The sequence below is a fragment of the Oryza brachyantha genome, chromosome 7 (genome assembly GCF_000231095.2).
Source record: "Oryza brachyantha chromosome 7, ObraRS2, whole genome shotgun sequence".
In the NCBI taxonomy this organism is placed as follows: Eukaryota; Viridiplantae; Streptophyta; class Magnoliopsida; order Poales; family Poaceae; genus Oryza; species Oryza brachyantha.
In genome coordinates this window covers 14,187,503-14,208,167 of record NC_023169.2, presented here as the reverse complement: position 1 = coordinate 14,208,167, position 20,665 = coordinate 14,187,503, and the positions used below count along the sequence as shown (strand labels likewise).

The following is a 20,665-nucleotide window of genomic DNA, read 5'->3' as shown; positions in this document are numbered from 1 at the left end:
GAAGAAATTTAACATGTGATCCAACCTCATTGAAATTTTAATCTTTTATTTCAAATTCATCAATTATTTTCCTATAAAGCATCCAAGAAAACCCAACTTAACAAATCCTAAGGAACACTATAACCATCGTACATGTTCATTCATTTGTTTGTAGAATCCTGTGTTTAAAACTTAACCCAATCTAGTTGTTCAACTCTTTCAACTTTACACAGCGATATGTTGAGTGGTTGAACATCCAATGTGCATTGATTAAGTACAAATATAAGAGTATCAAATATTTAAATATACCGAGAAGATAAGTGCAGCCGCAAAGAATTGTGCGGTTGATTGTTTGCGGATGGAGCTGTTGTGGTGGTTTGATGGATGCATCTCGTGCTGGTTGTTTTGGCCGCACCAAATTGTTTAGTAATAGGCAGGGAGCCGATCTGCTGCTATCTGGGAGGAATATGAAGCATCTCGTGTGAGAGAACTACCCGAATATCTGGGTATGTTCGGAAGGAGCTTGTGGTATCTAGCTCAGAAGTCAGAAGTCAGGTGATCTCTAAATAGTATTTAGCCTCTGAGAATCTGGAGTTATAGAATTCAAGAAACAAACTGATCTAGCTTTTCTGATTTTGAGAAGCTGCCTTCTCACCAGCTACTTCTTACAATCTTAAACTCTTCAAACAGGCCAAGGTGACATATAGGAGCTGGCTTGATGAGTTGGCGAGTACAGTGCGTAGGAGTCGGCATGCTGCATGGAGCGCGTTTACGCCAAAAGATATTGAATGTGGAGATAAATGTTGTGGTAATTAATTTAACAAATCCGAGTCATATTTAATTAGGAGTGATCGTTTGACCTTTTTGTTAAAAAATAACCAATATATTTATAAACGAAAAATAATTTATGAATAAAATTTATATATATATATTCTTAGCGATCTAAAAGTTAAAGTGAAAAATAAAATGTAACCTAAAAACCCAAAATTAACTCTAAATTGAAGATTAAAAATTTAAATTTTAACCTATATACCTTTGATTACCAGAAGTCGGCTACGTGTCTCCTATGTATTAGGATATTACATCAATTCCCCCCCCCCCCCCCATTCAGTCCGAACATGGTCGTGCTTCCTCACGGGTGAGAAGGTTAACATTTGCTAATTTGATCGAAAACTCCGTGACTCGCCACGTAGGTATGATATTTATCTTCTTTGCTAATTTGCTCATATATTGGTTTGATTCCATGAAAGTGAATTGATATTGAAATAGGCTGTGCTAGCCGGTTTTGAACCTATCGATTTGGACGACTTCATTTATTACATCGCAAATCGTTAGTTGATCTTACTGACCATAAAAAATACATCAACGTAAATTGAAACTCACACTTATGAGGTCTTCAAAACCAAAAACCGGTATATATCAAGTGACATAGATGTTGTAACTCGTCCTAAAACCCACATTATGAAAAAAAAATTATACTACTCACTAATATATGGGTTCCATGTGGTATTGAACAGCGGTGTGGGCATGCACACCCATGTCACCGCACGAGCGTACAGCCGCAGACATGCCATCATCCCGTAACCCGGTTCCAACCAGCATCAACCAGAGCAGGTTAACGTTCCTGGGTCCCGTTCGCCCACGGCGGCGGCGCGCGCGCGACGCCCCCACTGCACGCCGCCAGTCAGCTGCCCCCCGACCATGGGCCAACACCTCACGCCGCTCCGCTCTCCAGAAAAGAATCGCTTTCCAGCTAGTATCCGCCGTCGCATCGCTTCGCTTGCAGTTGCAGCTGGCGGCGCGCGCCCCCGCTAACCTCACGTTGCCCTCGCCGCCGTCCTGCCGCTTAACTCCCCCGGTCCACCACAGCCTCACCGAGGCTGCACACGTACTAGCACTAGCTTTGCACAATAATTTTGACAATAAGACGCCTTCTTGCCAGATAATTTTGTACTTTAAAATATTTCTAATATACAGATCAGTAGATCATCAACATACTTTTAACTTTGTAGTAATTAATTTTCTTATTTATATCATAAACTAGATATAAAAAAAATTATATAATCATCCGTCTTTATCTTAATCAAACAAAAGAAGCCTAAATTTGAGGACATTATACACACAGCCGGTTCATCCGTCACACTGGCAGTCGTAGTCGGCGCTCGCTATGGCCTCGCACGCAATGGCAGCGGGATGCGTGTGTTAAATATATATGCCCGCGACAGGGCGGGATTCATGGAGCGGTGGCCGGCGCTGATCGGCCACGAGGGGTGCTCCCCGTTCTGCATGCCTCCTCGCTTAAACTACTGCTGCTCGCTCGATCGATCGGCACGAGGAGCGTTTTTTTAGCTTCGGATGATGTTCTTCTCGTTGATAACTTCGATCAGGGGGGCGACCTGATTATTGTCTTGGCCGAGCGAGCGCGCGCTATAGGTTAAAGGTGGCACCACTCGAGGGAAGCTAGCTTGCACGCAAAGTTTAAGGGAAAATTTTAACATGGCACCAAGTGCACTAGTAGTTGTACTCACTGTTTTAACAATTGTTTTGGATGTAATGTAGTAGTAGTACGTAAGTTAGCTATATAGGCCGCGCTTCTTTTTCTTTTTCATATTATCATTTTCTATACTACGCGTATATTTTTCTAAACCGTTAAACGATGCATTGTTTTATAAAAAAATGTCAATCAAAATTTTTTAATTCAATAATAAATAATTTCATCGTTTATATAGTAAAATAGCTATAAAAATCGCATGATCTTTTATTTTCTTATCTACGACTAACAAGAGAAGACACAACAATACAGTCCGTTGGGTGAATGAGGACATTACCTATGCAAAAGGGCACTAACATTTGTCATTGACAACCAATATAGGTGACCCATTATTGATCATCTCCTTTGTTGACCTCGATCACCCGGAACCGCGCTATGTCGTGATGACGGTGTGAGAGTGAGTTAGTAAAACAATCACAAACGGACAAAGCTATGCTAGCTTCCTCGAGCCCTGCCTCCAGCTATAGTTACGACTTGCGAGCACACTCCGAAGTCCAAACAACGCATGTGTTTGTTGGGCCTCTGCCTCTATCCTATACACGTCTCCTTTTTTTAACTGTAATCTTCAGAAGCAACGAGGAAGAGTTCTTCTTGGTAGAGAAGGCCGTATCTCCACATTTCCTTTTTACTACCCGTTTTGCCGTTTTGCGGTGTGAGTGACAAGATCGAATAGCCCATACTAAACACTGTTCGGATCGTACTCCTGCTGCTCGATGATCGAAACAAAGCAATGCTGTACTGTGCATATGCTCGGACACGCATGGAGGTGAGCTCTAAAAGAAAGAAATAAGTATAGCCTTTATCCTCTCGCAGGTTTCTGTGATGGGTACTTTTGACCTTTGATTATAAATCACATATATATATACAAAAGTTAATAGTTAATAAATTTTTTCGCTTGTATTTAATTTCAACTGAATTGGTAGTTCCCTCGCCGTGCATCCAGCCAGCAACCTGAGTGCTCGTCCAGTCAAGATGGACGGATCGACGGATGGCATTTCCAGCCTAACCTGGCTTAGCATACTTCTGTGCCTTCCGAACGTACTACTACTACCAAGTGTCAACAGGAGAAGCTTGTCCTGAACTCTAATATGAATTAGGCACCGTTAGAAACCGACTAACCAGTAACACTTTTCCTCTTTTTCCCGTGCGCACGCTTCTTAAGCTATTAAACGGTATAATTTTTAGAAAAAAGTTTTATATGAAAGTTGTTTAAAAAGTTCAGATTAATTCATTTTTCAGGTTTGCAAAAGCTAATACTTAATTAATTATGTGCTAATGGCTTTCTTCGTTTTACTTGCGCTGATTAGACAAGATGGGCAGGTTTCGAACTCGCCCTTAGTTACTCCCGGAAAAAAATGTAGTTTCGGCATCGAACGTGCTTAGCTAAACGATTAGGAGACAATTCAAAACTAAACTCTTGGAACAAGTGACCAATCTGGGGTTTTAGTTAAGTTTTTGATTTTTTAATAAAAAATCAAACAACATATTTACAAACAAAAAATAATTTGTGTACAAAACTTATATATATATTCTTAGCGATCTAAAATTCAAGACAGAAAAATAAACTTCGGTGAAAACCCTCCAAAATTAATTCTAAATTTAAGGTTAAAATTCAAATCCAAAATTAATTTTAAATTTAAGTTTAAAAATTCAAATTTTATCTTATTTGCATAAAAAACAAAAAGATATGAGTGCAAGGGTATAGCCATCCAAAAATTATCGTACACAATTGGATGAATCTATTTTAGTAAATCGATAATAATTATAAAATTAACAATGTGATTCAACGTTATGCAATGTGTAATACGTTACTTTCTCCGTTTCAGGTTCGTTTTGACTTTGGTCAAAGCCAAACTATTCCAAGTTTAACTTAGTTTATATGAAAAAATAGTAATATTTATAACCCAAGACCCGTATATTATGAAAATATATTTAGTTTAGATTTAATAAAAGTAATTTGATATTATATATGTTACTATATTTGTTTATAAATTTGGTTAAATATGGAGTGGTTTGACTTTGACCAAAGTCAAAACAAATTATAACTTGAAACGGAGAAAGTAAGACTTAAATTCATGGATTAAGTTGAAACCATAACTAAATACAATATATGATATATATATATTGGATATGCAATCTATAGAAGTGTAGAGTATGCCAGGACATATCTGGTATATCCCGTAGCTCCTCCACTACTCACAACATACAAAATTTGATATTTTCCGGTCGCAAATTGTATGCTCGTGTAGTACTCACTCTCTGAGAATTCAATTTACACCACAATACAAGAATTTTTACGAAAGTGATTTTAATACACTGGAATTCATTTTTTACGAAATATTTGTTTAATAGGAAATATAGCCAACTCAAAATTTAAAAATGATCACCAGAGTAATTAAAAGAGAACAATTTATATTAACTTTAATACTGCTAAATAAACTTGAATCCACATTTTAGAAACCAAATGAAACGGAAATATGCAGCTGTACCAGAGAACACGAACAAAAATTCGGTGGTGGCGGTAAACGCTTGGAATCACACGTTCGCACATCGCAAGCGGCCGAACCCGAACCCGAACCCGGGGGGCGGTTACGAGAGAAGACGGAAACCGCACCGAGCAGCGCTTCTCGCGAGGAGAACGCCACGCGCAGCAGCAGCCAGCAGGGCGGCGCCCGTCCGTCACGGAGGAAATGCCCGTGCTGCCCCTTGGCTTGCTCCGCGCCGGCCCGCCCGCCCGCCCGCTCGCCTACGTATGCTCGAAGCGGGGACTCCCGACTCACCCGCGTGGGCCGTGTTCTCGTCACTCGTCACGCAGCCGAAAAGCCGTGACGACCCCCTCCGTTCTCCCACTCTCGCGTTGCCCGACAGCCTCTCTCCCATTAGCGAGTGAGCTGAGCTTGACCACCGCGCGGCAATGGCGCTTGGCGGCGGGTCGTGAGGCAGACGGGGTTGGTGGTGGGGGAGAAGGGGGGGGGGGTGGGGGGATGGAGCGAGGGCCGGTGATGGCACCGGCGGCTGGGCCGGGGGCGGTCGTGGCGGGGTCGGCCGCGGCGCTGGCGGCGCAGGAGGAGATGCGGTGGCGGCAGCTGGACAGCGGCGTCAGCGCGGTGTCGTTCGGGTTCGTGGCCACCGCCATCCTCGTCTCCATGTTCCTCGCCATGGCCATCCTCGAGCACTTCCTCCGCGCCCCGGCCCACCGCGGCCCCGTTGGGATGGGGGCGCCGCCGCCAGGAGGGATCCTCTCACGCCTCCGCCTACTCCTCCACCGCCGTGGCATCGGCGGCGCCGGCGATGCCGCCCTCCCGGGCGGCTCGGATCTCGAGGCGGCCAGGAAGCTCGACGGTCGCGCGTCCCCCGAGGTATGGCCACCGGCGCACTGCTCCCGCACGCTCTCTCCCTTCCCCGTCCGTCGCTTTAATGATTCCGTCGTCTCGCCCTTTTCGCAGCTTTCGCTTTTCCCATCGCATCGTATAGCTTTTCTTTCCTATTGTGTGTCTGCTCATCTGATGACCCGATCGCGCAACTTCTCCCGCCCTTTCTTTTCCACATCTTCCACTACCAGGAGGAATTTCACGAGGAAGTAGAAGCGGCGAGGGGTCAAAGCTCCGACATTTTAGATTTCTTGCATCTGACCTCGGTTGTGAATTCGTACACTCTCTTGACTCTTAAAGTTTTAGGATGTTCTTCAGAAAAAAATTGACGATTCCTTGCGTATCAAAGAAAGGAAGTGCAGCGTTTGAGAGCTAAGTTAGATCTTTCCATTGCCGCTCATAGACTTACGGTCATTTAATGGAACAGGTGTTGCAGCTTTGTTCCAAGACAACTCATTTAACTAGTTTGGTCGGCATGTCTGAACCCTTCAAGCCTCTTCTAAACACATTCGTATCCATATGTCCTGTACGATGAGCCCGACCACCTGCTGCATATGGGATTCATCCAAATGTTACTGTAGCACACTATTATCAATTTGTCATCAAAGGGCCTGTTTGGAAGCGTGGGATTTTGATCTTAATCCTGAGGATCGCTTCCAGGCAGGACTGGAATGTTGCTCTGTCTTTCAATAGGCGCTGTTGGTCTGTTGTGTTGTGAAAAGAGCGGATTAAAAGCGTGCTTGTTTTAGAGATGCTACATTACCAACCGTCAAGGGTTATGGATCTGAGAGGGGAATATGGGAGACAGAAGCAACCAGACAAGGGCCCATCCCTGTCTGCAGCCACTCCTAGGTCTGAATCATCCTCTGTCTTGCAATGTTAGCTGTCCACAGGCAGAGGTCTCATTCATTGCTGTTTGGGAATTATTAGCATTTGTGGAGCATCTTGTTAGGATAGATCAGCAGCAAAATTTTGATTGAGTTTCAATGGCGTAATGGGCCACATCATAGAGATCAAAAGTGTTCAGTAACTTCAGCTAGCTGTTAGACGTGCATTGGATATTTCAAATACTTTCGTTGTCTTGCAGTAATTTGTTTACTTCTCTTAAAGGTTTAAACTTTGTTGTTCCAACTACTGGTGCATCAACTTTGTTATTTTTAAGTTCATTCCTTGCTTCTGCAGAATCCACACTTATGAACTACTGATCTAGTGATTAGGAGTATGCTCTATGCAGTATGCTTGTGTTACTCCATTGTGCTATCTAAATTCTGCTGATCCTTTTCCTATCATAGGAAAGTCTCACAATGGCTTCCTCCTGGCATCGGCTTCTGTTTTTGTTGGTTCAGTGGTAGAAAGAACAATAAGTATAATGAAACTGGTGCATCCATAGCTGAGAACTACTCACCTGAAGTCGAATGATACATGTTGTCTTCTACTGTACTCACATTCTTTTTTTGTTTCCTGAAATGTTTATGGGAGGAAAGTATGGGAAAACCTTAATTTGGACTGTAATGATAGATCACTATGCTGAGTTGCAAAAGGCCATGGTTTCAAAACCCCACATCACTTCTATGTACTCCACTATACCAAAGGACTGTCATGAAGAGACAAGGTTAACTATACAACTGAATGAACATCACTGATGTTAAAGGTTCAGTATCGCCATTTAATCTGATTGCCTGCCAATAAATCATCCTTCCCACTGTATTATTGAAATCCAATTAGTGTTACCCAGTGTATTCCTCAAAAAGATTAACTGATCTAACTGTCAAGTCTAACTTCCTGTAGAAGCTACCACCAATGCTAATACCCCATAGTTACTCCCTCCGTTAAAAATATTTGACCTTTAGGACAAGATTTGGTCAAACATTTAAAATCTCGAGCAGCAATAATTTCTCAAACGCTTAGTTTAAAAACAGAAGAAATGATATATGTAGATTTGTCTAAAAATGTGCCACTATCATAACTTCATATAGTAGTTATTAGATTTTATAAACTTATTCTAATAGAAAATTGATTGTCGGAATTTTAAACGTTTGACCTAATCTTATCCTCAACATGAAACATTTATGACCAGATGGAGAATATCTTTCTCACTTCAGTGTGTAGTGGACAGAGGAATACTGACATTTGTTGACCCGCAGGCCCAACTGTAGGATTTTCTTTTTTCTTTTTTTTTTAGGGTGCGTTTAGCCACTTACCAAAAAACTGCTTGCATTTGTGTTGGCTTAAGTGGCACAAATATACTCAACTGACCCATTTTTTACTCAATTTGTTTTCTTACTCTTCTTTCTTTTTTTTTTTGGGGGGGGGGGGGGGGGGGGGGCTTCATAATCTCGTTGAAATTTTAGACATGCTTCATAGTGCAAATCTGACAAGGGTTTGTTAACAATGGTCCATGTCAAATGCCATCATTCAGTTATTATATATTCTTTTTGTTGGCGGTGAGTCTTTCACAGTTGCCCCTAAATACAGACAATTGATTCAGGCTTTCATACAAACAAGGATTCTTTTTACCAGCTTTTGTACACAGCGATCTTGGTGATCTTAAAGCAAAGGCTGAAAAAGTAGATTTATAAGGCCGCTATTTCTTTGTTATTTAGTGCTGTGTATTTGTGGCAGTTATACTGCGGGCTACTATTATATAGATGAAAACCTCTCAGCTTGATTTTTTTTTAAGCTTTAGCTACAGTGAATCTTTGATGCCCTTAAAACATGGTTGCGTGATGGAGTGGTCAACTGCTTAGCCTGGCATCCTGCGAGTTGTAGTTGTGAGTCCCTGCATTGATCATTCCAAAGTTGCAGGCTGCTGAAAACCCATGTGGAACCATAGGAGTTCATTCATAGTAGCCATTTGTAGAATTTCTTTCACCTTAAATACCGCTACTGTAGACCTGGAGGTTTTCCTTGATGTCCATTCGTTTTGCAGTTGGGTTTTGCTAATTTCAGTTTGATTGGTTCCTAGGGAAGGAAGTTCCAGCTTGATTGTCTGTTTGTTATTTTGTTTCTGTTAGAGTATAAAAAGGTAAAACAATACAACTACAAATGCTTTTTACTATAAAGTCTGTGCTTACATTTATGGATCTCATATTTTGTTGTCGCGTTGGTCGCAAATTCGATACATCCTCATTGACTACTTTGCTCATGTGTTTCGCAGATACCTGTTTACGCCAAAGGTGTGTCGGTCCTGATGCCAGGACACAATGTGCCAACTTTCATCGCACATCCTGCACCAGCGCCCTGCCCCCCTGAGAGGATCCAGTGGCCCTCGCATCAGCCCACTCCTTTCGCTGGCTCCTCATCAAATCCAAGCTAGCGTTGCAATGCTGAACACCACCCCGCCATTCGATGGGAAACCCGCAAAATTGCTGTCTGAATCACCGGAAAATGGAATTCCTTCCGTTCCTCCCCTGGCTGTACCTCCTGCTCTCCGGCGGAATTCAGGAGCACAACAGTTTAAAGAAAGGTTCTTCTTATATGTACAGTTCTTGGATCTTCGTTCTGAAGCAAGTTTCTGCTGCCCCTGCCGTATTGTGGGCGGGCGAGCGGCTGGTGGTGGATCCATGGAGTTTGCTGCCGATACCACTTGCTCTGCTGCTAGTGTTAGATTGCCTTTGTTTTCACTGTCGATGCTACTGCTTTCTTTGTCTAGATTCCCCGATTGAGGGAATGAATGAAGGAAGGATGGGATACACATCTTGTAGAAACTCTGTCGGAGAATGTGAAGGTAGCTGTTACCATGTCATCTCCTTGTTCTTCCTGGTTGCGCCCATGTTCCTGCCTGCCAGTGACCTGTGACGCTGAAAAAAACAGGCTTAAATCAGAGCTTGTTTAGTGCGAGAAAATTTTTAGGTCGGATGTCACGTGATGTTAGAAGACTATTTCGATAACTAATTAAAAAAGTTAATTATATAGGGTGTCACGAGATGATTTTTTAAAGCTAATTAATCTGTCATTAGCATATAGGAGGTACCATAGCAGTTATGATTTATCATAAACTAATTAAGCTCAAAAGTTTTTAAATTTCTTTAAACTGTGTGGTTAGTTATTTTTAACTATATTTAATGCTATATATATATATATATTAAAAATCTGAAAATGTTTTGAAACCAAACAGGCCTCAAAAGGTATCATAGCGAACAGATAGATGGAAGGGGCTTTTCTTCTGATGAATTGGCTGCCTGGCCGCGTTTCCCTTTCGGTGGGCTGTAGTAGTAGCCACTCTTGTTTGCTTACATCCTAACACCGGTCAAGATCATTATGATGCGGACTGCAGGCTGCAGCAGTGCAATGCAACTGGTGAAGCCGTTAGGCTTGCCTTGTCAGGTGTCGCCGTCCGGCGGATGGTGACAGCCTCGGTGGCCTCGCGCGCAGGCAGACAACAAACCGGCGCTGTCAAGACGGTGATATGGCACCGCCACGACAAACACCCCCATGCAAGCGCCAATCTACTCGCGAAAACATGTGATTCATTGTGCGAGTGAGTAGTGAATTTCATGCCTGACCAAGGTGTCTATCTTTTCGCTCAAGTGAAACACGCTTTAAGCGACAATTTTTTTAGAGGAAAAATAATTTATAAATAAAGTTTTTCTTATCAATCTAAAAGCCATGGTTAAAAGTAAACTACAATAAAAAAACTTAAAATCAATTCTAAATTTAGAATTAAAAATTCGAATTTGATTTTATAAGCATAAATAAAAGTGCAAAATAAATGAGCGAGATGCCATTTTTTTTTTGTTAATATCAATTGAATGGACAAATTTCAAATGAAATTCGACAGAGAAAGTTGTCGAAAAATGAAGAAAGCCGTTCGAGATGCACATTTCAAGCCAAGCCGAGATGTTCAACATTTGCGAAATTCGTCTAAAATTCGTCGAGATCGTGCACTGAGCCTGCGGGCCTGACGTACGTTCCCGATGAGGTTTTTCCCGGTGGCTACGGCGTCGACATCACGCTGAGCCGGGCGTGTCATTAGCTGCCGGATCAACGGGCAGAGTCTAGTCGAGGCAACGGCAACGGTGGACGCCGGCGGCGGCGACAGGGGGAATCCAGCCGCTGCTCCGTCCAACCTGTCCGTTGCCGTGGGGCCACACCTCGCTGCGTTTCATGTGCCCTCCATTACTCGGTTCGTACTGCACACGTACGCCCCCTTGTCGATCGGCCCCGTACAGGTGGATGCCTGCTTTTAGACAAGCTAATTTATTACCACTGCATCAACTTGAATCATTCTTTTGCTGCTCGTGTACCAGTGTACTGGTACAGCCGAAGATGATCAGCAGTACTAAAAATCAGATTACTCACCAAAATCGGTGAGGTATTCGTGCACGTGAAAGCATCGCCGTTGTCGTTTTTTTATTTGGATTTAATTAATAGATTCGACATGCGGTGCTGATGTGCAGGCTCGAGATCGAGGTGGATTGGCGAGGCTGACCGAGGGGTGTTTAGTCGGTGAAATGAAAATTTTTGCGTGTCATATTAAACGTTTGATCAGATGTCAGAAGGATTTTTGGACAAGAATAAAAAAACGAATTTCACGGCTGGCATGGAAACTGTGAGATGAATCTTTTGAGCCTAATTAACCCGTCATTAGCGCATGTGGGTTACTGTAGCACTTATGGCTAATCATGTACTAATTAGGCTCAAAAGATTCATCTTACGATTTTTCATATAACTGTGCAATTAGTTTTTCAATTTATCTATGTTTAATACTCTATTTAGGTGTCCAAAAATTTGATGTGATATTTTTGGGTGAAAATTTTTGGGAACTAAACTGGGCCTGACACGGCAGCAGCTACAACGGCTACTTAGACCCTTAGTAATTAGTACGTAAGATTAGTAGTAATTAATTTAGTCCTTCCCAAGAGGGGCAGCACGTTACACATTACAGTAGCCGTTACCAGTTACGCCACCAGACAGTGCTGTTGATTAGTCAATTAGTGCTGCGCTTGCCGCTTAACAGTTGCTTAATGGAATAATTGTTGGTGTGCAGTGTGCAGCCAGAAAAGTTTCGGACTTTTCTGGTGGAAACGAGGGACTGGGAGGATGTTTTTGTTTGCTGGCATGCAATTAGGGGCGATTATTTGATTTATTTAGAAAAAACTAAATAATTTATTTGTAAATAAAAAATGTTCTTAGTGAACTAAAAAATCTAGAAAATAAACTACGATAAAAAACCTTAAAACTACTTAAATTTATTAAAAATTTAAATTTTGACTTATGCCTCTACATAAGTGAACAGATAGTCTTCTGTCCGTGTATACAGAGAAGAAAGGAGGCAGCGTATCTGATGCCTATTTGCGGATGCAGAAATTTATAGGGCTCTAAATTCTGAGATGACATGATCGGAATCATACCAAAGTTAATTTTTTTTCTTCGTGATTTCATCCATATCCTGGGCTAAAAGTATGAGACAAAAGGACCTGTTTGGGGAGCTTGTCTTAGGTGTAGCTTTTTCTAGAAGTTGCTTCTGCCAGAAGCTGCCCTAAACGATCTACAACTTCTAAGAATCTGTAGTTACATATTCTGGAAAATAAACTAAAAATCCAGAATATAAAGAAGCTGGGTTTATGAGCTTTTCTAGATTCTCAGAAGCTAGCTACCAAGCAGCTGCTTCTCAGAATCTAAAGCTCCCCCGAATAGGCCCAAATTCTATACAGCAAAAGCATTCCTTGGATTCCTCCGTGCCTTGTGCGCCATGAAACAGGAATAGGAGGAATGGAGCAGTCTTGTACCGGACGGCTCCTCAACATTATTAGTCTCCAATCCATGGTCATCAGCGTCCTGCGTCCCCAAAAAAGAAAAAAAATCGAAAAGGCACACGAAAAGGGAGTTCATCATTCTTTATGCTCCCCGGTAGATTGAGATGCTTTTTTTTCACTGGTTATGTCGTGATAGAGCTATAATTCTTTTTATTTAAAGTTCAATAATCGTAATATACTATATGATCACAAAACATATCTACTGAGTAATATACATATCACATATTTAATAACGAAACTAAATTCAATTACTATGACTGCCTTTTGTAAGTGGAATGATCGCGTCTTCTCACTCCTGTCTCATTGTTTCACATGAAGAAGGTTATAAGGTTAAAAAAGCGTGAAAGGAAAAAAAAATACAAAGTTATCTCTACCCACCTCTTTAGCAAAAGCTAGTGACTAGTCACACTTTCATTGCCTCGTTCTTGTTACACTCTGTAACGCATGAACATAACAGATAGCCTAAATCTAGGCCTCCTTTACAACATGAGAATTTCATTGAATCTTCTAAAAATCAAGTGGAGAACTGACTAAAATAAAAAAAAAACAATAAAACACCACGTAAATTTTTCTAGTTTTGAAAAGAAAAATATATAAAGAGCTACTTGTCACAATCATTTTTTGTTTGAAATGGTACTGTCACAATCATTGCTCATTCTTAGCGCTGGCTAAGCAAGTTTAAAAGCGGCCGCTTTGGTGCGCTTGTCTTTTTCTCCTTCACCCATCTCCGCCTACGCGCACACACAGCACAGCAGCAGTAACAGACGCGCTCTCGCCGCCGCTCGCCACCCGCGGGCTTATCTGCGTGTGCGTCTCTCCCTCCCTCCCTCCCCGCGACGGTCTGCGCGAGCAGCAGATCTGCGTTGGGTGCCGATCCAATCCAATCCATCCATTCCACCCCCGTCTCTTTCCCCTTTCTCCCTCCCGTCGCGTCGCCTCGTAGTCGTCCCTGCTGTTCTCCACCGAGCGAGCAAAAAAATCCTTAGCGGCCAAGGCTTCCGGGCTCGGGGGAGAACTGAAGAGCGAGGAGAGTATTGAAACGCATTACGAAGGGGGGGAGTTTGCGAGAAAGGAGGACGGCGCACTCGGTCGCTGGTGGTGGTGTGAGAAGTAGTAGTAGTAGTAGTAGCTTTCGGTGGCGAGCGTCTCCATAAAGCAGCGGCAAAGATAGGTAGGGTCGTCGTCGTAGGGGTGCCGGAGCGACAAGAATCTGCAGGTATCTGACTGTCATCTTCTCTCTTTCTCTTTTGTTCTTGGTTTTCTTCTACCTATTCTTTCTTCCTGGTTTTCCTTTCCCTTTTGCAACCTGTTTCTCGGGTGGGAAAGGCAGTTCTTGGATTTCTTTTGGAGAGTGTGCGGTTGCGAGAGATAAAAATGGGATTTTTTTTTGTTGATGCGGTGGATTTCTTGCCGAATTTTGGCCGCCTTTTCCTTTGGGAGATTCTTCCAGCGTTGGCATTGCTTTGCGTTGAGCGATTTTTTTTTATCTTTATCTATCTATACCTGTTCCTTTCTGACGCCAGTCTGCAATCCTCAGATATTCATCATTCACCTGAGCGCGCCGCGCAGAGATTAAAGCAAAGTTGGCGATTTCCTTTCTTCACCATTCTGTGGAAGTGCTCGTCAGGTAATGCCCGCATTGGAAAATCCTTCATGGATGTTCGTGCGGTGAAGAGCAGGTCCTTGCTCTCGGTGGTTGCCGTCGTCTTGCTGCTGCTCTCCGCCGCGCTGCCGCTGTCGCAGTCTTACACTTATGAGCAAGATGGTATGTACTGTTACTGTCCTTTTGGTAGTTTGACGTTTGCTAAGATTCAGAATTGAGAGCTGTACATGATCATGAATTGGTGACATCATTAGGGACCCAGATTATTTATGGTTTGCTGACGGCGATGCCTTGTGTGTACTATCACATTTTACTTGCTGTGTGTAGGAGTAGGATGCTCCGAAGATGTGTTCTTCAAAACCTTATTGTTGTGCTTTGTTTGTGTTTATCAGTGTTTGCTATAAATGGCTTGTACACTGCACTTGGATCGCCTTCAGTGCCTGGATGGATTACAAACGGTGGCGATCCCTGCAATGAAGGCTGGCAGGGTGTTGAATGCGTGGTCTCAAATATTACCTCCATGTATGATCTGCTATGATACTCTCTTTTTGTTAATGCGATGTGTTTAATGACCTGTTTATCTGGTTGTATTAACAATGTGGCATATTTCTTGTAGAGTTCTCAATGGTGCAAATTTAGGGGGACAATTGGGTAACACTCTAGGGAATTTCACGTCGCTAATAACCTTGTAAGCTCGCATGTGTGGAGTTTGAGATAATGGGTAATCTCGTTCAAATTGACACTACTATTGACTTGATTCTTAATGATTCTTGGCTTACCAATGTAGAGATCTGAGCAACAATAATATCGGTGGAACCATACCAGATAACCTGCCAATCACATTGCAGCGTTTGTATGTCCTTTTGGTCATTCTGTCACCCTTCCAAACCATCTATATGGTTATTTTAACTTTTTCACTAATGCTCTGCCTGTCAATCGCAGTTTCCTTTCTGGTAACCAGCTAAGTGGCAGTATTCCAAATACATTGTCAACACTTACACTTTTGACAGGCTTGTAAGTTTGCTGTTCAGCTGTTGCCTATACATGTTCACAGGATTCATAAAGTTAGTACTTTCAGTGATGCTTCTTGCATTTGCAGGTCCCTCAATAACAACCATTTAGTTGGAGAGATACCAGATGCATTTTCAACGTTAACTGGACTTGCAAATTTGTAAGAGTAATTTTAAGTTAGCTCAAAGTGTTGTTCTTTACTAGCATTAGTTGACAATGTGAAGTTTCTTACCAATGCAATCAACCTTCTTGAATAGGGATTTTTCTTCCAACAATTTGACTGGTCCTTTGCCACCTTCCATGGGAAACTTGAAAGCATTGACTAGCCTGTGAGAATTGAAATCTATTGCGCTGTCTTTTAAGGTGAATTTTCAGTAGTGGGAACTACTTAATGTTATACTATCATCACAGGCATATTCAGAATAATCAAATAACTGGGATCCTTAATGTGCTGCAAGATCTCCCTCTCCAGGATTTGTATGTACACAAAACTACAGATTTTTTACTTATTATTTTCTTTAGAAGTTCAGGCAACCTGCTATTTCAATAAAGATGATTTATTCCTCTCTATTTTTTCATGTCTTGCTCTCTGTGGTGATTAATTCAACAGGAACATAGAAAACAATCTTTTCTCTGGTCCTGTGCCTGTGAAGCTACTGAACATGCCAAACTTTAAGTAAGTAACTCCCTTGGTTGAGTTGTTTCGGTTGATCGTGCTCTAACTTTAATGTTTAAAAATCAAATTAATCGCTCATATACTCCTTTAATCTTAAGAATTCAACTAGTTTTTCGTGTGCATATTTGTGTTTAGCAAAAGAAGGAAAGTTCATTCAAACTAATGTACCACACAGGAAGGATGGGAACCCATTCAATACCAGCATAGCCCCATCAGCATCGCCCCCCGCTGCATCAACGCCATTACCATCAGTATCACCTCCAGCAGGGCATCTCCCCACAAAAGAACCTTCAAATTCTTCTAATGCAGCAGAAGGGAATACTCCATCAAGAAAACATACTGTTTCTGCAGTCAAATTTGTTGGATACATTCTTGTTGGGGTGGTATCAGTGGTAGTTCTCGTGCTAATGGTGATGTTCTGTTTATCCAAGTACAAAGAAAGAAAGTCGAGAGATGATGCGTATACAAAAAAACAGTTAGGAAGGTCTCCTCAAAAGCTTAAGGAACCTAAAATCAAGGAAGTTTCAGACATCAAGGAACCCCCTGTTAAACTCAAGAATAATGCTGGAAAAGGTTTTCATTTATCTCTTCGCAAACAAAAGACTTCCAGTTTTCTTTTTCCTTTTTTTCTTTGCCCATTGACTGAACTAATCTCTTGGGTGGTCACAGCTTCAAATGTGATTTCTCATGTGAGGGAGGAGCAGAAGTTGAATGTGTCAACAGCAGGTGAACAATGTTATACCTAAAAAAATGCATATGCCATTTTTCTTATCATCGCTATTCTGCACGTTTTGGTACAGTAAAGCTTAATAGAAACATTGGCATGGCAGCTGCCTTCTTCCTCTTTTGATTTTGACCCGATGCAGTTATGCCATATTTCTTTACAGCAGCTTCAGATGCAGTTTATAATGCAAAGGAAGGGCGGAAGCCAGGTTCATCATTGCCAGGTAAATGACCAGTAAATACTCCTCCCGTTTCAAAATATAAGTCATATTTTGTTTTATTATGACAAGGCTTTGACTAATACTTGCTTTAATAGTACTATATCATTTATGTGACACACAAATATAGCTATAAGGAAATACTTTTGAACATGAATCTAATGCCACCAATTTTGTGTGACACAATCACATTCTAGTAGAGTAATTGTTGGTCAAAGCCTTATCCGAGCGAAACAAAGTACGTCTTATATTTTGAAACATAGGGAATAACATGCAGAAGTACTATTTTACTGCTTTGTGAGTTTCAGCACATGAAAGTTAACATGAGTACTTACATGACAGCTGCTCCTAGGGTGGTTGCAATGAAACAAATAGAACATGTGATTGATATGGAAAAATCAGATAATTTTGTGGAGGAACCACTCCATCCACCACAGTCTGCTGTACTGCGTAATGAAAAAGTCAATGTCAATCCCAGCGTGCGTACTAGAAAGGGAAGAGTACCTTCAGTTGGGAAATTGGAGTTAACAACTACCGTCAAGTCATTCTCTATTGCATCCCTTCAGCAATATACCAATAGTTTCAATGAAGAAAATTTGATAAGAGATAGCAGGTTTGGTAAGGTATATCTGGCAGAGCTTCCAGACGGAGAGGTACGAAATTGTCTGGCAAACTTTCTAGCAATTACTGTAGGAAGAATTTGTTGATTATACCATCATTACTTCTGAACTTTGATATTTGCTTTGTATCAGCTACTGGAAGTTTTGAAGATTAGTGCTGTTAACTCGAGAATACCGGTGGATGCCTTTCTAGAGCTAGTTGTGAACATATCTGAACTGACGCATCCTAACATACTCAGGCTTGTTGGATACTGTGCGGAGTTTGATCAGCGATTACTTGTGTATGAGCACTGTAGCAAGATGACTCTACATGATGAACTTCATTACGTTGATGACTCAAACAAGGCACTATCATGGAATGCACGCCTCCAAGTTGCTGTGGGGGCAGCAAAAGCATTGCAGTAAGCAGATTATAACTGTTCTATTCTTTCTTCCTAATTTTGTGCACTTCTATTGATTTGTGAAAATGTTATTTATTTATGTATTTGTAGATATCTTCACGATGGCTGTCAACCTCCAATTGTACATCAGAATTTTGAACCATCTGTTGTTCTTCTCAACAGCACTTTAGTTGTGCATATTTCTGAATGTGGCCTTGCGGCACTGTCATCAAAATCAGCATCTCAGGTACAATAATGTTAATAAAATATTTTGGCATCAGATTTTTATGGTGATGCTCTGTTCATAATTTCAGATGCCCTCCTCAACTTCTATTTAAGTATATCATAGATGTTCATTTGTAATTATGCTGAAGGCTAGTGTACATGAAAGAATTGTAAATTTAGGATGGGTATTGCGAATTGCTATCTTTTCATCACATTGCATCAATTGAGATGGCAGTGTGCCTTTTCTTGGCTGGCGAGGAGAGATGAAAAGTGATCTTGTTATATATTTATGTTTTGCAAAGATGCTTAGCTGACAGCAGCTAACAAATTTAGGCTTCAAATAATATATAGTTCTAGATCCATTCTCAATTTTTTGTTGTTTTGTTAGCATCCTTGTATTCCAGTATAGATGTCTACCATGTCAATTGACATTGCTAACTTGTGAAGTTGTACATGTTTTCATCTGCTTAGGAAATTTTAGTGTCTCCTATGCGCATATTGTCATGATAACTAATTCCACAGTTTGGAAGGAATATGCGAGACGAACCTTTTGAGCCTAATTAGCCCATGATTAGTCATAACTGTTACAGTAACTCACATGTGTTAATAATGGATTAAATTAGGCTTTAAAAATTCGTCTGGTGGTTTCCTTGTTTCCTAATACCCTATGTAATTAGTTTTTTAATTAGTCACCGAAATAGTCTTTCGACGTCCGGTCAAACATCCGATGTAACACCCAACCCAAAAATTTTCACGAACTAAACAGCCCCTAAATTTCTCAAGACTTGCAAAACTACATACTTGCATCATACAATGAATTGGACTTTGGGTTATAATAGAATAATGTTGCTAGTTTATTTTGAGTGACTGTTACTATTTCTTCATTGCTAAATACTGTAGTTTTCATAAATGTCAGTTGTCTGGCCATATGCGCACTTTATTCCATTATGAAGCCCCTGAAGTGCATGAATCTGGATCATTAAGCGATCGAAGTGATGTTTACAGCTTCGGAGTTGTCATGTTGGAACTTCTTACTGGGCGTAAACCTTATGACAGGTAGCATTCCAAAATGACAATACCCCAGCCTCCCTTCCACTTAGCCAAGCATGCTTTTTTTGCTTGAAGATGATTTCTAATATTTTTCATGGAAACGGAACTGCAGTTCACGTCCACGTGCTGAGCAACATCTGGTGCGGTGGGCAAGTTCTCAGCTTTACGATATTGATGCTATATCAAAGATGGTAGATCCCTCCATTCGAGGGCAGTGTTCTGAAAAGGCATTGTCTCGTTTTGCTGACATTATCAGCAGTTGTATTCAGGTAAGATATTGATATTAATATTATCATCATCAACATCACCAAGATGGACCGGTGTGGCTGACCTGACCTGATTCCTCTTATGTAGCATGAGCCAGAGTTTAGGCCCTCAATGTCTGAAGTTGTCCAAGATTTAACTCGTATGGTGAGTGATTCAACAAAGGCTTCCATGTAGGCGCTTTCAAAAGGATGACAAACCTGGAACCCTCGATCAGTTGGTCCATTGATGAAATTTCAAGAGTTATCAAGTCATATTTCCCGCTTGCGAAGATGGTGTTGATCATTCATGCCGTCGATAGGCGTAGGCCGATCAAGGAAAGTCCAAGCAGCGAACTTGTGAAGCGGTGATGTGCAGATTCCTGCAATTTTTTACCCTTTCCCCTAGCCATTTAGCCAGTGATGCTCCTCCGTGATCTCTCTCTATAGTTATGTAGCCAGTACTCTGCTATCAATACTTCGAAGTGCCTGGTTTCGTTTCAGATCACATGACGTGATCTGCGTAGTTTTTAAGACGGTATTCCATATGTAAATATACTCAGAAGTGAAGAAAACTTTGTATGTCAGTATTGCGACTTTATTCCTTTGTATGTCAATGTGTTGAGTTTATTATGACGGTTTGACGCAGATACATTAAGGAAGTCGGTTAGCTACATCAGTTCTGGCAAATCTCTGGCATATCTGTATATTTTCCTCACCATTCAATGTGTACCAGGCTGATATGAATATCTGATATTCTAGTCTGATCTGATATTGATGATCTCTTCGAGCATGAGAAGGTTTGCTTTCGTTTGCGCAGCATATCTGGTTTGATATTTTGAAGAAAAAAACACAGGGAGGAGCTCTTCTAGTTACTCCAGAAATCTTTGTGCTTTGACAAATTTTGCTTGCTAGGCACGTCTTTCTAACGAAATTGAAATATAAACATAAACACAAGAAGATGAAAAACGAAACATTATCTGAATTTAGCTAAACAATGAAATTAATATATTTTGGAAAGATAAGATGAAACTTTTTTGAAAAAATATCTAGCTTAGTATTTTGGAAAAACATAACAAAAAAAAAATCTGATAATAAGGTCAGGCTAAATGCATAGTTTCATGACATAGTTACTAAGACGGTAAGACTTAAACTAGGTAACCGAGCCAGATGAGTTTGATGGGAATAAAACTTCTCTCTTATCTCATAAAACTTATTTATTTATTTAATGACCTTGTCAAGTCAACAATTTTACTGA

The 20,665-nt window shown here is 41.1% G+C and overlaps 2 protein-coding genes across 3 annotated transcripts; both read left to right on the top strand.

The window, feature by feature from the left end:
- The first annotated feature begins 5,514 nt into the window (after positions 1-5,514).
- LOC107304618 lies at positions 5,515-9,794 on the top strand. The gene is made up of 2 exons (XM_015839558.2): positions 5,515-5,889; positions 9,059-9,794. The coding sequence occupies exons 1-2, from the start codon at positions 5,515-5,517 to the stop codon at positions 9,215-9,217; spliced, it is 534 nt and encodes a 177-aa protein (XP_015695044.2). The 3' UTR covers positions 9,218-9,794.
- A 3,603-nt stretch (positions 9,795-13,397) lies between these two features.
- LOC102720539 (protein STRUBBELIG-RECEPTOR FAMILY 3) lies at positions 13,398-20,196 on the top strand. Of its 2 annotated transcripts, none has more exons than XM_040525936.1 (19): positions 13,398-13,875; positions 14,197-14,424; positions 14,655-14,784; positions 14,879-14,950; positions 15,050-15,115; positions 15,205-15,276; positions 15,362-15,433; positions 15,531-15,602; positions 15,685-15,750; positions 15,884-15,949; positions 16,125-16,522; positions 16,619-16,675; positions 16,840-16,896; positions 17,233-17,543; positions 17,643-17,911; positions 18,002-18,137; positions 19,032-19,171; positions 19,278-19,434; positions 19,520-20,196. In XM_040525936.1, exons 2-19 carry the CDS (start codon positions 14,313-14,315, stop codon positions 19,604-19,606), a joined length of 2,340 nt encoding a protein of 779 aa, XP_040381870.1. In that variant the 5' UTR covers positions 13,398-13,875; positions 14,197-14,312; the 3' UTR covers positions 19,607-20,196. The 2 variants fall into 2 exon arrangements, with proteins under 2 accessions (XP_040381870.1, XP_040381869.1); XM_040525935.1 differs by having other exon boundaries at positions 16,837-16,896.
- Positions 20,197-20,665: the final 469 nt, after the last annotated feature.

What these genes read in the sequence shown, in the direction of transcription:
- LOC107304618 (XM_015839558.2), top strand. Translation starts at nt 5,515, where the DNA reads ATGGAGCGAGGGCCGGTGATGGCACCGGCGGCTGGGCCGGGGGCGGTC. An exon ending in ACGGTCGCGCGTCCCCCGAG is followed by an intron (nt 5,890 to 9,058) that starts GTATGGCCACCG and finishes TGTGTTTCGCAG; the next exon opens with ATACCTGTTTACGCCAAAGG.
- LOC102720539 (XM_040525935.1), top strand. Translation starts at nt 14,313, where the DNA reads ATGGATGTTCGTGCGGTGAAGAGCAGGTCCTTGCTCTCGGTGGTTGCC. An exon ending in CCAATCACATTGCAGCGTTT is followed by an intron (nt 15,116 to 15,204) that starts GTATGTCCTTTT and finishes TGTCAATCGCAG; the next exon opens with TTTCCTTTCTGGTAACCAGC. An exon ending in CTTACACTTTTGACAGGCTT is followed by an intron (nt 15,277 to 15,361) that starts GTAAGTTTGCTG and finishes TTGCATTTGCAG; the next exon opens with GTCCCTCAATAACAACCATT.